The 17,480-nt window shown below is 40.8% G+C and overlaps 1 protein-coding gene across 1 annotated transcript in view; it reads right to left on the bottom strand.

The window, feature by feature from the left end:
• PPIL2 (peptidylprolyl isomerase like 2) overlaps positions 1-17,480 on the bottom strand; it is a 122,998-nt gene that overhangs the window by 63,872 nt on the left and 41,646 nt on the right. Inside the window, exons 9-11 of the mRNA XM_039504387.1 lie at positions 7,268-7,343; positions 6,093-6,253; positions 2,142-2,217 (exon numbers count right to left, since the gene is read on the bottom strand). Of these exons, the coding sequence (XP_039360321.1) occupies positions 2,142-2,217; positions 6,093-6,253; positions 7,268-7,343 (313 nt within the window). The remainder of the gene's footprint in view (positions 1-2,141; positions 2,218-6,092; positions 6,254-7,267; positions 7,344-17,480) is intronic.

Below are 17,480 nucleotides of genomic sequence, written 5' to 3'. Positions count from 1 at the left end.
AAAGTATGGGTGGGACTGCCAATTTGGGAAGGGCCCACCACCACTTCCTCCGGAGATGACGACAACGACAACTGCACCGCAGGGGGGAGGGGCAGGTTCCCCTTCCCTCTCTAGGGATGGCTCCTTAGGCATAGGAGCCTGCTGTGCTGTCCCTGCATTGGATTCCACACCCTGCTCTGACTCCGGTGCCGGAGGTGGTTTGTCTGAGGCAGCCAGGGAGGAATGGTGGGAGTACGGGACCGGTATCATCAGCATGCCCCAAAAATTCCAGAACGGCAATTGAGCAGGCCACTGTCCCTGCTGCCACGCCGCTGCGGCAGATGCCATGCTAGTCTTGTGGGTTAGTGGTGATGCACCCTTTCTTGGCAAGGGGCTGAACTCCTGCTCTGACTCGGACCATTGCCCGCCTTGTGACCAGGGCGGAGCAGTAGAAGCCCAAGTCTGTCGAATGACCCTCATTGGTGACCGGTAAGAAGAGGGCGAGGATCGGTGCCTGCCTGACAAGCGGTACCAGTGAGATGGGGACCGGTGCCACGATGGGGAGCAATCCCACACCAGTGGGGGTTCGACGCCTGAGAGATCGTCTAGGCGATAGCGACCTGCGCCATGACGATCTCTGGTTGGGGCTTGCCGGTACCAAGGGTACGAGGATCAGTGCCTTGACTCTGGTGTCCCGTACCTTGTGGGAGAGAGCGCGGCATCAGGGATCTTCTGGCCAGAGACCGAGGTTGTGGGAATGGGGTCCTTGGCAGTGGTGACGGGGACTTATGCCTGTGGTCCAAGGATGCTCCACTGTCCTATGGGGCGGTCCCAAGGCTGGACTGCCCTGGACGGTGGGGCCTTAGCTGAGTCCAGTGCTTGGTGCAGCGGCAGCTGGCTTACTGGGTCTTTAACCACCGAGGCCGCTTCAAGCAACGAAGGCCCTAGGAGGAGCCAGGGTGCCCTGCTGCTCCCAAGAGTCAGAGGCAGATCCCTGGCTGGGCTAGGGGGTCCGAGCATACCAGTACCCCCATGAAGCTCCAGGGCAGGCATGTGGCCTGACACGTCCTTTGTTCAAAGCCCTCTTCCTCTCTGGTGCTGGGGAGCTGCTTCTTCTTACGCTGCTTCTTAGGCATCGGCAGTGAACTCCGCACCAACACCGATGTGCTAGGAGTGGAGTCCGAATGGGAGGGCTCCGATGCAGGACGAAGCACAGCCTCCATGAGGAGGGCCCTCAAGTGGATATCCCGCTGCTTCTGGGTTCTAGGGCAAAAGTTCTTACAGATCCTGCCTTTGTCCTTTCTATGGGACTCCCCAAAGCACTTTAAACAACTGTCATGGGGGCCACTAATAGGCATCGGCCTGTTGCATGACGACCATGGTTTGAAGCCTGGGGAAAGGGGAATGCCCTGGAGCAGGGAAAAGTCCCAGTTGGGAATCTAACATTTAAACTAATGGCTAACTAAGTACCTAAGAACTATATATACAAAGGAGATAACAATAGCTGTTAAGAACAGCGAACACTCTTGCAATGCAAGACAAGGTGCTCCAACCAACCGTCAGGAGCAGTCAGAAGTAGCTGAGAGGCCAAAGGCCAGCGGTGCCTGATATACCAGCGCATGAGCGCCACACTCAAGAGGGCACCACAACCGACCCTATGGATATCGCTAAGACAAAAATCTCTGACGACTGTGCGTGTGGGCATGCACACACCTAGAATGGAATCGACATGAGCAAGCACTCAAAAAAGAAACCAGGGCTATAGCTGCATGGACAATATTATTATAAGATATCAGATCCCTGGACTGGATAAATTCATGGTGGCTAAGTCCATAAAAGGCTATTAGCTAGGATGGGTAAGAATGGTGTCCCTAGCCTCTGTTCGTCAGAGGATAGAGATGGATGGCAGGAGAGAGATCACTTGATCATTGCCTGTTAGGTTCACTCCCTCTGGGGCACCTGGCATTGGCCACTGTCGGTAGACAGATACTGGGCTAGATGGACCTTTGGTCTGACCCGGTACGGCCATTCTTATGTTCAGATACTGACTAGACAATAATGCATTCTTGCAGTCCTCTCAAAAGTATGTCTACAGGACAGCATACTTTATACCAGTATATCTGATTACAATACACTTTGTTAATGATAGGTATCGACAGTACCTGCTTCATGTGTTGTTTCTGGGGCCATGGCAGTGGATGTGAAGGAAGCACTTACTGTCCCTGTAGAATAGTGAGCCTGTACAAAAGATTAAAAATTCAGAGTTAACACTACAAAAACTGGAGGAAAGAGATGTAGCATTATAACATCTCCAGCACTCTTCCCTCAAATCCATCTAATTAATTTTGATGTACATACACACACAGTCAAATAATAAACTACCTATATAATAGCAGTAGTAATAGTAATAAATACATAAATAAATAAATAAATAAATACGGCTGTATGGAATAATGGAAGCAATTAGTCAGCTATTGTCAAAGCAACTCCAGTTCTATTAATTGTTAAAAGGAGATCAGAAGTTCATCTACACATAGGGTAAATTCCAGGCCTCATGGATAAAACGGATGATTTCTTTTATTGTCTTCAACGGAGTCAATATTTTACCCATATGATCTCCAATGGGTTTAATATCAACACTTTTCCAAGTGCCCTAGTAGAATGAATTAGCTGTCAGTTTTAGCTTCTCATTCCCACCAAGAATTCAGATACACTATGGTGAAGATTGTCATATAATTAACATTTCTTTAAATGTTACCAGAGGAATGTTTCCTAAAGTATCTGCCACATTCCCAATGTCCTTGTAGTATTACAAAGGCTTTGGCTACACTTGCATTTCAAAGCGCTGCCGCGGCAGCGCTTTGAAGCGCTAAGTGTAGTCAAAGCGCCAGCGCTGGGAGAAAACTCTCCCAGCGCTGTCCGTACTCCACCTCCCTGTGGGGAATAACGGACAGCGCTGGGAGCGCGGCTCCCAGCGCTGGGGCTTTGACTACACTGGCGCTTTGTAGCGCCGCAATTTGCAGCGCTGCAGAGGGTGTGTTTTCACACCCTGCTGCAGCGCTGCAAATTTGTAAGTGTAGCCAAGCCCAAAGCTGGGCTCTAAAGATCTTGAAAAAGAAGCTATCCTGTTGGACAATACATATACTGGCTATTTCAATTAACAATCCCCTTCCTCATTCCAGAGGAAGGATGGGGTTTCCAAAATATGTTAGCATGTCAAAGTATTCACCAGAAGCACTGCATGAACTGCCCAAATATTTACCAACGCAATATGCTGTGTATTTTTTCAAATCAGGCAAAACATCTGTACTTAAAAATAAAAAGTTTCAGGCGTAAGTATTCAGTCTTCAACAGTTTCTGAAAAATACAGTTGTAAATTGAAGCTGTCAAAGCAAGGAGATGTGCATTAATATTTTTTAGTCAAGACTTGTTTGGTAAAAAGCAAATGAAGCCACTAACTACTACAGCTTGATTTTACAGTACATCTGTTATGCTGTGTTTCTCATAGGTTTCCTATTTCACATTGACTTTTTCAGTTGTAAAGAGCTAAACTTGTTCATCTCATTTATCAGATGAGCGAGAGTGTGGTTTAGCCCCCATGACTCATAATCCTCTCTCCTGAGACTGCCAACACGAGCACCAGATTTGGTGATGTGGACACATGGTCTCTTAGAATTGGACTGACACCTGTCAACAAATTTCATATAGATCATTAAATAGTCAGCATATGGTTACAACTTTTGGTCATTGCCAGAAGTGAAAGGAGCTATTATCCCATAACCAGTCCCCTGACCCTTTCAGCCCTTTCTAAAAAATGGAAGCTTCTGTACCAAACACATACGGGTCTCCACAACTAAGAGCCAGAGGGAAGGGGGAAGAAGTGGGAAATTAAAAATGTTTTAACCAGGGGTTACAAGTCTTGAGAAGCACATGCCAAACATAGCACAAATCACACAAATAGCCATGCTGATCACAATTCACTAATTCTGCTGTGTTGCCAATATAATCAGCAAACAACAGCATTTAATCTTTCACCTCAGAAGGATGCACCGTCATAAAAAGAGTAGAATGAGGGATTTAAGATAAGCAGTGTCACTCTACATTAAACGCATTTTTAAACAACACTAAAAACTGGTTGCAAAACTAGAAGTGTCCTTTTGTTGTAGGTCTCTTGATTTTGTTTAAAAAGGTACCCTTACAAACAGATTTTTTTTTCCCTGTAATTTAAAGTGGGAATTCTTTTCCTAACGAACAGTTGCTAAAGTAAATAACAAGACCTGGCAGGTTGCTATACTACATGGCACAGCCTACATTCTCCACTCCCAGAAGGGACAGCAGGGTTTAATAATGCTTTGGAAAACATACATCGGCTTTCTTGGTTCCTCTTCTGCAGGTGCACAACTGCTGCAGTTTTAAGCATGTCCGATACTGTTGCGATAAAATTTCATATTGACTTTCAGTTTTAGCTTGTGTAATATTGACCATGATAAAAAGAATCAAGGTTAAATTCTATAATTCCTTACTTAAAATATTACCACTTAATTACTAGAAGCATGCAAATGTCTTCTATATTTCCTATCTAAAGTAGACTTTCCGCTCCAGTTCTTATAAAACGAAAGAAGCACAATGCGATGGTATTTCTCCATCTGTCACCTATAACATTTGCTCTGATGAATTTCTACTTAAGTCTTTCCAGACACTGAGCTCAAGGGACTTATTGCTTCCACATTATCAGGCAAGGATTTTATTATTACAAATTATTTTTATATCCACAGCTGGAGATATGAAAGGAGCACTGCTGGCAAGATTTCTGTAAAACATCTTTGTTAAGTGAATTTAAAGCCTACTAAACATATGGAGGGGCTTTGGGAACACTCAGGGTGGCATTTGAGTGGACACTGTCACATGGCTTCTAATATCTATAGCCTTGTTCACAATTTTCTTTTCTGAAAAAAACGGAATCCCACTCATGGATCTTAAGTGGAGTTAAAAAACACAAATATAAGACCAAATAAGTAACATCATCTAGCTTGTTTATATATTTATACACACATCTGGAGATCTCAAAGCATTTTATTGAGGTAAATAATATCCTCATTTTACGAAGGGGAAAACAGAGGCAGGGAAACGAAGCAACATGCCCAAGATGACCCAGTGAAATCAGTGGCAGTGCGGGGTATAGAATCCAGGTTTCTGTGTGCTCTGCCCAATAGGTTCTACTGCCTCCCACAGAAGCCAGTGGAGCTTTGCCAATTATACCAGCTGCCGATCTGGTCCTTATTACATGTAGACAGTTCACATTCCATCTCATTTCATCTTTTTCTCTAAATACATTTTCTTTTAACTGTATAATTGCCTGAAAAGGAACAAACAAGACAAGCCAAATCTAAGCCTTGCAGCTTCTCATATATCTAGGCTCATAAACAGTCTAAATTGCCTCTGTTTTGTTTTTAAATCATGTGGCACACTCCTGCTAACTGATGTTCATACAAGGGTAATCTAAGCACAGTGACTGTTTAGGGAGAGGATAACACTCAGCAATCTTGGATTCAATATGCAGACGGATTATTTCTTGACAACCACGAACACATAGTAATATGCCCCTGATAAGGGCACCTTTTACATTAGTCCATTAAAAATACTGTGAAGAGGAAATGTTGAAGCTGCTTCTGGTGATTTATATATATGCCAACACCAGGAATGATTCACTTGCATTGCCCTTAAGCTGTGTTCCTTCTGCCAAAGATAAATTAATTCAAAGCAAGAAATTACAAGCTGGAAGGAAAAATCTTTATCACCTAACTCACACCATGGTAATCACATCCTAAATTTAAAGAGCTCTACCTCTTATCGCACCAAATTTCAAAAATATTTTAGGCTCGTTTACAAATATTTTACAAAAACAAATCCATTGACATACACACATCACTGCATTTCTAAAGAATTGCAGTATAATTTAGCTACGCCACTCTCATTGCCTCTGATGTATGGTAAGTTCCCATGCATCAGAAAACAGCCCTGTCTGTTCAGGTGGTGATATGGCTACTATATTGAAAAATGCCTTTTACCATTCTTCAGAAATGTAATCAGTGTCGACCTATAAATCAACTTACTGCATTCAGCTTATCCACTTTTCTCTTTTCTGGGGCCTTCATTGTAGCTGCTAGAATATCATCTCCTTTGAATTCTTTATACAGCTCCAGTAAAGTCTCTCGGGTCTCTAAATTTGTATTTTTCAGATAGTAAGATGGATCCAATTTTGCTTTCTCTTCATCTATAAGACAGTATTAAACCACATTTTCAGTTAAAAAGCAAGTTCTATATCTCAAAATCATTTTGTTCCCCTTCAACTTAACAGGGCCATACATCTCTCTCTCACCAACAGAAGTTGCTCCAATAAAAGATATTACCTCATCCTTCTTGTTTCTCTATAGAAGAAGAAATCTTTTTCATGGAAACTGTCACATATTTTTGCTCTTCTAGAAGTGATTATGATGAATGAGTGAGTAGTAAGACACCATATGAAAAAAGTGATATCCAAGTATGGTGAGACAAATACTTTACTGGCCATGTACTATAAAAGGACTTGACTTTATATCCTTTACCATTGAAAGACTCTTCAGAACAACTGGAAGCTACCTAAACTCTTATAAATCAATTTAAGCCACTTGTACAGAATACTAAAGACAGACACTACTTTTGGATACATAATGCAAAAAAAAAAAAATCTTCCCTTTGTCCCCTCAGGGAATGAAACAGATCTATGGCTCATAATTCCCAAGATACATGCTGTCATAGTACAGAAGTATTTTTTTAAAGTGACATAAGTCACACCTGAGTTCTGCCCTGGCATGCCTAATTTTTGCTGAGTTATGGTTCGGGGTGGGGGTAGGGGGGAGCAGAGCCAAGGCTGGAGCCTCAGGTGTGGGGCCAGAAGTAGGGGCCAGGAGTGGAGCTGGGTGCCGCTCCCTCCCTGTTCCCCCAGGGGGGTTGGCCCGGGCCTCAGCCACCCTCCCCAACCCCAGGGGAGCATGCCCCACAGTTTGGGGACCTCCGGTCTATTTAAGGAGAAACACAGTGGGGACTGTCTCTTACTGTGTGTTTATACAATGTTTAGAACTACAGGTCCCAATCTCAGCCGGGGCCTCTAGGCACCATTGCATAACATTTCATAATCCCACCATCCAGTGTTTTCTTTTAGAAAAATCACTCAACATTCCACAAATTATTCTCCGGGTTTGCATATTAAGATTAGAATTTCTTCAGCCAAGCTTTAGTTCATCCTTACCTGGGTCTGTCACCTTTAAGTTGTTTTTAACATGGAAGAAGTTGGAGACATTAAATTTGTCCAGATTGGTTGGATCCTGGGGGAAAAAAAAAAAAAAAAGTATAAATCTTCCCAATGGAAACGTAACAGCAGGTAATAGTGAGTGTACGTTAATCGAGTAGTAAACGAGGGGCTGAAAAAGCCTGAACTAACCATGATACAGACAAAATTTCAGCTAAACTATATATGGAAAACAGCTACTAACATAGCAATATCTGAAAGGGTAAAAATTCCTGGCTATATTTGTTATATGATTGAAATTTAGTGTTGTGTTCATTAGTAAGTACAGAACCAGTTACTAGCATCGTGTCATTCAATAGCCTGGGTTCAGGTAACTGGTCACAGCTTGCAAACGCTCAGATTCTAATTCTGAACTGGGATTAGATTTCCAGAGAATTGGCCAAATGAGATGTCCAGCACCTAAGGGCCAGATTATTGAAGTTATCTAGACACCTATAGATCCAGATAGGTGCATACTGGAATTTCCAAAAATACCTCGGCATTTATCTGGTTCTTTAGGCAACTAAATGCCTTTAAACAATTTGACCCAAGGAGGATAACACTGCAGACAAATACAATACAATACAATAAAAATGATTCCTTCATTTTTAAATAAGAAATTTAACATTTTAAACAGGAAATATAATTGAACGTCCATATGGTGCAATACGTGTTATTCATTTGCATTCTGAGATTCATTTAAAGTGCACTAGTACATCAGGCCTTCAGAGCCACATGAGTCCTATTGATCATGCAACACATTTTTTCCAGTGTGAGAAAAAATTCACTTTAGTGCAACACTTTTCATACCCAAGATAACAGAGCCTTCTTTTAAAATAGCAGGGAGTCTGATCATAGCAGTACCGTGATTATGTCGGCCAAGTAAACAGCAGCTATTTGCTCTACAAAACATACAGCATCGGATATCAGAAGCCGTCTACTGAGAGCATACAACAGGATTGCTGTTGTTCAGCAAATCCATGACTGGAAACAAGAGGCCACATCTAGAGAGTATTATTAGTGTCCCCCCCCCCCCCCATTTTTGGAAAGTGCGATCTGACCTTTTATTTCCACCAGGACAACTACCACCAAACATTGGAGGAGACTCCCTCCATGTAATGCCTCATTTGAAGAGCAATATATCTAATAGCCCAAAATCTCTTAATACTCAAATCTTCCTGTAGGACTTGAACTCATGACCTAAGAGTACTACCAACTGAGCTGTGAAGGTAGTTCAGTAGAAGTACTAAGCTAGTACATAGTCCATGAAATAAAAGATAAGGGAACTGAAAGAACAAAGATCTTTTATCATGGAATACTCTGGTTCAAAGGTAGCCAAGGTATTAAACGACTGGTTGGGGGGAGGGGAGCGGGAGAGTCACCACTTTCACAAAACATTTTTTAAACAGCTTCCCAAGCACAGAAAAGTGGTAAATGATTAAAAAGACATTAACGTTTAAAACAATTAACTCTAATTTCTGTACTAACAACATTTTAAAAACAAATTATAGTTATTTCTCAGGGGTATATCAGTAAGCCAGTTTAGTGATATCTCTATATATTGCTAAACAAAAAACCTTGAAGCACTAATCTCATTTTCAAGCAATTTAATACTAGTAGGGAGCAAATGCTCACTCTGAGGGACATTAGGAGCTGAATCTGAGGTCCTGACTCAGTCAAAACTCCCACTGACTTCATAGATGTGTTAGGTCACAAGCCTATAATTCGCTGCACTCTGGCAGAAGATGCAGTGAATTGCGGGATTGGGGTCTTCCTCTGGGATTTGATCCTAAAAGTCACCTTGCACCTGTTTTTGCCAGCACATCTTGCTAGGGTCAAGTAGCCAATCCAAGAGAAGGATAGTCGCGCGAGTGGATAGAAAAGGGGACCAGGAGTCATGAGAGCTAGCCTTATTTCTGCCACTTGCTGTAAGACCTGAGGCAAATCCTTTCAGCTCTTTCCCTACCAATAAAAACACACCTTACACACAGAAAGGCTGTGAGCATTAATCAACTTTTGTGGAGCATTTCGAAACCTAAATATTCTCAGACCAAGTATGCTCTATTAGACCGTAAGCTTTTTGGGGCAAGGCCAATTTCTTAACCGATGATTCATATGGTGCAATCCTCACTTACAAGATTATGTTAAATAAGCAACAAATAAGTATCACACTGAAAACTCTATTAAGTGACCCACTCAAAGAACCAGCAAAAAAACTAATGACCTACTAAATGTGAACCTTTAAACTGTGTGCCTATGTAGCTTCCTGTCCAATTTTGTTTGACCTTTAGTTAAAGTGGTTAAGACAGGGGGATGCCTACTGGAGAGGCAGATTTCACACTAGTATCATTCAATAATCCTTAATCTTTCCTCAATCATTATTTCTCCCCTAAGGCTTGGTCCTTGTAAGCTCATCTATAGAGCAAAGAGGTCACAACATCACATCAGGATATCTAATTATTCCAGGAAATTGTATCTTACAGAAAATAAAAAGAGTTGTAAAGTGGTAAAGGTTGTTTGGGGATACAAAATCTAAAATACCTTAATAAAAATACAATAGTCAAACGTTCAAAAATAATATTGCAGAATACTAGGTTAGTGATTAATACACTGACATGAATGTGAATAGTATAATAATTCAAGAAAACATAACAAAATACTCAAGTTGTTACTTTCAATTAGAAAGTTCTCAAGATTCCATCTCTACTAAGTCAATGGTTAATACTGCAAAGCTGTGGCTTCATCTCTCATTAAATGATACAATTATGCCTTTCATTCATCCCTGAAATTGTATGCCTCCACTGGTGAATAAATCTTTAGTTTTATTGCTGGCAGTAAAACCAAAAGACATTTATGAAATCAGCCTGCATGAGTCTGCACCCTAATGACGACCCACTGGCTTGCCTGCTTGCTTCTTCCCCCTCCCTCCCCCAAATCATTTCCCATTATTTTTCAGTTCCACAACAGCAACTAGGATGCAGCCTCACCAAGGTATTTGACGTTGAAAAGCTAGATATTGTTTCTCTTCTTGGAGCTCTTGTGTAAGACAATGTTGCTTTTAATTTCCAGGAATAGGAAATCTGGGCGTATTTCGTAACTATCCTGGTATGCTCCTGCACTTTTGTATATATACTAACTGTTCCACCACAAAAAAAATAAGTATAACATGCCAAAAAAAATCCAGGGGTAATTTCTGATCTCTAAATTGACATCATAGAGGGAAGTGAGGCATAAATGGAAAAAAAAACAAAAAAAAAACCCCAAAACCCCTGGCAAAAGGCCTGTGGGGGTGGCACAACTTTCAATTGCCAACAGAAAATACAGACTGCCTGTTTTCAAGCATTCCTCTAGCTACTCTCAGGCTACAATGTTTACTTACAGAAAGTTATAGGTCTGCCTATAAGCATGCCAAGAAGAGAATAAGACAATTTACCCCTTCCAGGCATCCAAAACTACATTACAATATTAATTAAGGATTTTACAGAAAGTCCCATGTCTGCCACTCCTGGTCAAGCTTAGGGGTTGCTCCTGGAAGAGACTCTCTTTGTAGCAGGGAGATGGGAGGGAGAAAAAGTGGCCTGCAATAAAGATTAATCTGGTAACATACATTGTATTCTCCTTTACAAAGCCTCATGATTAAATTTATTTCTAATTTACATATAACAAAGTCAGTTGCTTACTGGCTTAATCAGTGTGACCGCTGACACTAAGCAACTAAGGAAAAAGCCTTTATAGGCCTCCTCCTACCATCAACATACTTCCCCTGGCTCTTCAAAACCTCATTTAACTACCTCCTCATAGTCAACTCAAGAATCACAGTATGGAATACAGTAAATAGCAAACTGCAACCTCATCTCCTTAGAGATCACAGCTGTTCTGTCTCTCTGCCCTTTGGAGTTCTAAGCACAAATGACACAAATGAAAAACCCCAAGACCTTGTGTGCTATTCTTCATTATACTCGGATAGGCTATTTTATTCAAATAGAAACCTTTAAAGATTTGATTTATACTATTTCCCTTCTATTCCCATTTCTGCAACTCAGGAATTTCACTGTACATTGACTAGGCAAGCCAATTAAGCAGCATACTACAACTGTATTTTTCTTCTGTCACTGAAGAAATGTTCTGTAACTTGAAATCTGTGAGTGGCATCTCAGTCGGATTATCTAGGGCAATAAGTCAATAAACTCCTCCCTCTAAAATTAAGCATTGTGATTCACTAGGAAGAGTTCAATTTAGAACTAGAAGTGTGTTGACTGCAAGAGCACAGCAACAGATAACTTATGTACAGAATACTGCAGGGTTCTACTCAGCAAACCTCTCCCCGAAAACTTCACAAAATAGGTCTGACCAATCCTAACTTGTGCTGCAGATAATGTGGACAAGTTATTTTTTACTAAAGAAAAGGATGCCCAGAACACAAGACAGATATTTTTGATGTGTGCTTATTTAAATCCAAATAAAAACATTAACACACATTCTTTGGACATATCCCTTTCAGGAAGAAACTGTCCAAATATTAATAAAATATTTAACATGCCAGGTTCATCTCATTACACCGATGACTGTTATTGTGCAGAGAATCAGATGAGAGAGGGAGTCAAATCAAGACATGAGTGTTGAGAATACTGAGATGTAGAGATTAAGACACTTGTTTCAAGGCACCATAGTTGTATTAATGGTGTCTCCTTTGTAGAAAATGACTGGAGTCAATAGGGAGTGCCCCTGCTCCAATTAAGGTGAAGGACCAAGAGCTAAAGATTCCTCGATAATTGCTGTACATACCTGCCTCTTTGTACAAACTTGTCTTTTGTTACTAGCTACAAAAATATGGAATTGCTTTTTGTAGCTAGCAATAAAGGGCAATGCTGGGTTAAGAGAAAGAGGCCTAACTTGTTTCTGTTCACTTTTTTGAACTACACAAGGTTAATGAAATTGGAACTTATGGTTCATTAAATAGTTTCAGCATGATATTTTTTTATTTTTAAATCCCATTCTGAATGGAGTATTTAATTTTATCATTTTTAATTAACTTTTTTTCTTTTCTATTTAAACATTCTTCTCAACTGTTGTGACCATAAATACCCTTTGTGTTAATGCAGGAGAGCCTGGAAGGTTAACTAACGATAAAGAAAAACCAAAACATTACTATTCAAGAAATGTTAAAAAAACAAGCAAAAAAACAGTAAATTAAAATTCGGAGGTTCGTTCTGAATTAAACTTTAACAGGTAAGAATTTCACAGTGTTGTCAGCTGTCACAATTTTGCCCCAAGTCACATGATATTTAATGTTTTTCTTAAAGCTCTGGCTCTTGAAGACCTTTCATTAAGTAAGAGTCAGTTTTTTGTTTTGGTTTTTAAAGTTTCTAGCCCTCGTGATTGTGGAATACAAGCTTAAAAACATGACCCAAGTACATCCTAGAGACTCAAAACCAGAAGGCAAAAAACCTCAACTATTTTTAAAAAATATCATGATTTGGGGGGCCTGTCATGATTTTTTAATACTTGGTGCTGGCAATGCTATATATGTCCTTTTAGACAGTGATAGAATCACGGAATTTAGAGATTAAAAAAAACAAACACCATACAGAGGGCCTAATTCAAGACATCGAGTTAATGGGGAGTTTTGCTAATGACTTTAATGGGATGATAAGATCAGTCTCCCAAGAATTCTCACTTGTTACATACACTTTGAAAACTGCCCTTGGGGTGAATGCACCCAGCCTGGTTAGGAACCCTCCTGCACAAGCTGTGAAGTGGCTTCAGAGCTGCTTCATAGAGGTTATTCCAGTATAGTGGCTGGAATAACCTCCATGGGCACTTACACTGCCTTCCACAATGCTGATTAATGGTGAGAGGATTCATCTGGACCCAACCATACCTTACCCCCCTACCACAGGAAGCTCACACAGAGTGGTGTGTGCCTACCACGTCATCCCTGTATCAGCTCCTTCCGATTTTATGCAATGACTGTGCACCCCCTTTCATTGCCAAGGAGCACTCTGTCTCCATAGAAAGTGTTTGCTTTGCCCTTTCGACAAATAGAACAGCAAATGGGAAACAGCTCAAGAGTGCAATATCAATTAGCACACAGCTCAGCTACCTCCAACTTTGTTCATTAGTTATGTTTCATCTCACAAACACCAATGGTGTTCAACAGCTTGTCAGGATGCATGTCTTGTCTACAGCTGATTAGGCCGTACAGCAACACTTAATAAAACACACAGTAATACATACATATTTTATTTTTAAATGGCTGCAAATGTATCTGCCACTGTATGTTTTATGCCCTGATTTTTCTTTTCTAGTCACTTCTCCTGAGAAAACACCATTCCATCTTTTTTGTGGTTCAAAGCACTGGGGATTAAATCCATTCATCTTTCTAATGCTCTGTTATGTACGGGGACTAAGCCCGTTACAGCTCTGGAATCATTTGACTTGCACAACCGCATTTTATAATAATCTTTTTTGGCAGGCCCATGTGACAAGCAGCACCCTCCTGGCCGAGGAGAAATAGACAAGATTGTCAACTCAGCTTCTTCATCACCCACAAGCATTGAATAAAACCCAGAGAGGCAGCACAGTTCCTCTCACAGAACGCCCATCCCCTGCAGGCTTGGACGCCAACAGTAACTTGTATATGGTTTTACAGTGCATAGAAGGAATAATTTTTTATGCATCTCAGCAAACTTTAGGGCTTGGGTGTGCATGGCTCCTGCACAGATGCACAGGGGTGGTGAAGGGCTGAGAGTCCCTGAGCACTAAAGAGCAAACTCCTCTTTGCTTACCACCCCTGAATAGACAATACACCATCCACCTTAAAGGGGGGAGTGGGGTTGTTGTAGCAAGTACATTGCTGCTGCACATTAGGAAGCTCTTACATACACTATGCCTCATATAGCCCCTTCAGGAGGCCCACCCAGCTCAGCACTGTTCACAGCGTGAGTGTAGGCTTATCCTCTCAAGGCAAAAAGTCAGATCCTTTGGGTTTCTGGTCATCTGCTCCTGAGGTAGGAGCCTCTGATTTCCCAGGCCCATATAACACATGCTGGTAGAAACATGTACACTGTTTTCTATATCAGATCTTCACAACTACTCAAAAAGAAAGAGGCAGGATGTTATATTTGGGTTTAACTTATAATTAATATAGAATAATCAGCATGGGTTCATAAAGAATCAATGTTGCAAGCCGAACTTGATTGCTTTGACAGAATCTCAAAAACAATGCCTGAAGGGAATGCAGTACAGGGCATATGTTAGGATTTAGTATCAACTCAAAAAATCTTACTTGAAAAATTAATTCAAATTGCCTTGTGCAGGTGACATACACATTGAAAACTAGCTAAGAGAGTATAAAGCAAAAGTGTAACAGCAATTTATCAAACAAGGGGGTGAGTGAGAAATCTCTTATGGGGTATCAAAAATATCACCAATACCTTAGTTCTTACGTAGCGCTTTTCATCCAAAGATATCAAAGCGATTTACAAAGAGGATCTGTATCATTAGTATCAGTGATCAGTATTAAGTCCTGGAGTATTTAAGATCTTTGTTAGTTATCTGGAAGCATGCTAGTGAAATCTGTAGACAATGTTAAATTGGGAAGAGTTGACTTCCAATCAAGACAGAGAAAATGCAAAGACTTAGAAAGATTAGAAACATGTGCAAAATAACAGAATTCAGTTTGAAAGAAATGCAAACTAATACAGCTGGGGAAAAACAATCTGAACTATAATCTATAGAAGAGATAAACTTGGATGAAGTAGTCCTCAGGTGAGAGAGGACAGCAAATTAGATGCGTGTTTGCAACGATATATGGCAGCCAAGAAAAGGACAATGTAATTTTGGGAGTATAAAGACTGAGGTCAGGTTTATTTAGAGCAAGGACCTATAGTCCCTCTCTCTATGGTTCTGGTGCGACTGTACCTGGAACACTGTACATTTCCGAGCATCACGTTATCAGAAAGATACTAACAAAGTGGAGGGAATTCACAAAAGAGGTACAATGGTGATCTGAGTTACTTACTGATGAGGAGAGAGCGCTCGAGAGAGATGTTTGGCTAAGAGATGACAGAGTACCAAATTTCTGAAGAGAGTGTAAACCCCCAACAGTTAAGGGGAAATAGTTAATTATTTATGGAGAAACAAGAGATCTACATTTGGAAAAGAAACATTTAGGCTGAATATCAGGAGAAGCTTCCCCAGCCTAATACACTTTGCTCTCAAGAATGGTCTCTCAACAGCAGGGGTGAACTTTTAAAATTCTACTGAACAAGCCATTAGGAAATGGATAACATAAGATGAGCATTCCAACTCTAGCTTCTATTATCCTCTGAATTTCGTCAGCTATACTGATAGCTGTTTGCAGCCAATACCATTCTCCTACTGTGATCTCATGAGATATCACAAGCTATCCAGGATCGGGCCAGGTATTTGAATGGAAGACCCACTCCAAAGGAAAGTCTTCATTGGTTTAGGAAGCGGTGCTGAGAGATCTAGTAGGGTACTCCTCCATCTGAATCAGTAACAAACCATTGCCCTAGAACTGCATTATGGCAAATAGTACACTTGCTGCCTTCTGTGATGGTACGTAAAACTCAGGGCCTTGATCACTTACAGAGAGAAAAGAACCCACGACACCTTTTGCAGAAATGGAGACACTAGACCTAGTGTCCTAGCCAAATGCCAGTTTTGGTAGCTGCATTCTGCCTACCTACATTCCCCTGACAATTTTAATCAGAGATGATCTTATTCTTTGCTGCTTCCCCTGAGGGGTGGTGTAATGCTGCTGTGTTATGTTAAACAGTTGCCATGTTCCACACCAGGCCAGTGGTGGCTTAAGCAATTTATGTATATGCAAGTACATAAAGTTCTTTACATAGAGAAGTACACCTCTACCTCGATATAACGTGACCCGATATAACACGAATTCAGATATAACGCAGTAAAGCAGCGCTCCGGAGGGGCGGGGCTACACGATCCAGCAGATCAAAGCAAGTTTGATATAACGCGGTAAGATTTTTTGGCTCCCGAGGACAGCATTATATCAGGGGCAGAGGTGTACAATATAAATATAAGATATGGTTATTAACAATTAGAATTTTGAGTTTGCTTTTTGTTCCAGATCAGAAGTGTACTTTTGTTTTGCCTTTTTTAAATAAAAGTAATCCATGCATGACTGTATAAAGCAGGGATCAGCAACCTTTCAGAAGGGTGTGCCGAGTCTTTATTTATTCACTCTAATTTAAGGTTTCGCGTGTCAGTAATACATTTGAACGTTTTTAGAAGGTTTCTTTCTATAAGTCTATAATATGTAAACTATTGTTGTATGTAAAGAAAATAAGGTTTTTAAAATGTTTAGGAAGCGTCATTTAAAATTAAATTAAAATGCAGAGCCCCCCGGACCGGTGGCCAGGACCCAGGCAGTGCGAGTGCCACTGAAAATCAGCTCGTGTGCCGCCTTCGGCATACATGCCATAGGTTGCCTACCCCCGGTTTAAAGCAATAAATGTATCCAGTCAGTTGAGGTGATGCTCATCAGCAAAGCTGTACAAAAAAGTCTGATCAGTATTTGTACAACTTGTTAGTTGGTAGATGGTAGTTGGGACTAAATAACATTTTTCTGTTATACCTCTAAGTAATTCTATTCTAGAAAGAACAAGTATTAAAAACACCACACCTCCACCTTCTTCAAAAGAGGTAAACACCTTTAAAGACAGGTTAATTTGGGGGTCATTTGCTATTTTAACAAATATATCCTCAGCAGCTGTAGGATACTGCTGTATGTAACAGCAAAGAAAAATGTGGTCATACATCTGGAAAATACCTGATAAACACACAATAATCTAGCTTTCCACTTTAACTCTATTTATATTTCACTACAAAATCAGTTAGAGTAACACATGTGCCCCCATCTGCTTCCTAGGACATTTAGATGAAGCATTTCCAGAGTCTGTTTTCTGTTGATAAACTGAGCTACTAAAAATACAGTTCCATTCAGTTGCTATTTGCAAAGTAAAGAATGCTTTTTATAGAAACCTCTCCTCCATGCCTGATACTTTGCCAGCAAGCACGGTCAGAACTACCAATACAGCTCTCAGCTCTTGCTGTCTCAGACACAAGGACATTCAATTCATGTCGGGAAAGCGAGGAAACCTGTGACAATTAAAGATTTAAA

This window comes from Mauremys reevesii, linkage group 18, assembly GCF_016161935.1.
Source record: "Mauremys reevesii isolate NIE-2019 linkage group 18, ASM1616193v1, whole genome shotgun sequence".
In the NCBI taxonomy this organism is placed as follows: domain Eukaryota; kingdom Metazoa; phylum Chordata; order Testudines; family Geoemydidae; genus Mauremys; species Mauremys reevesii.
The sequence above is the reverse complement of the archived record's forward strand: the minus strand, read 5'-3'. Positions and strand labels throughout refer to the sequence as shown.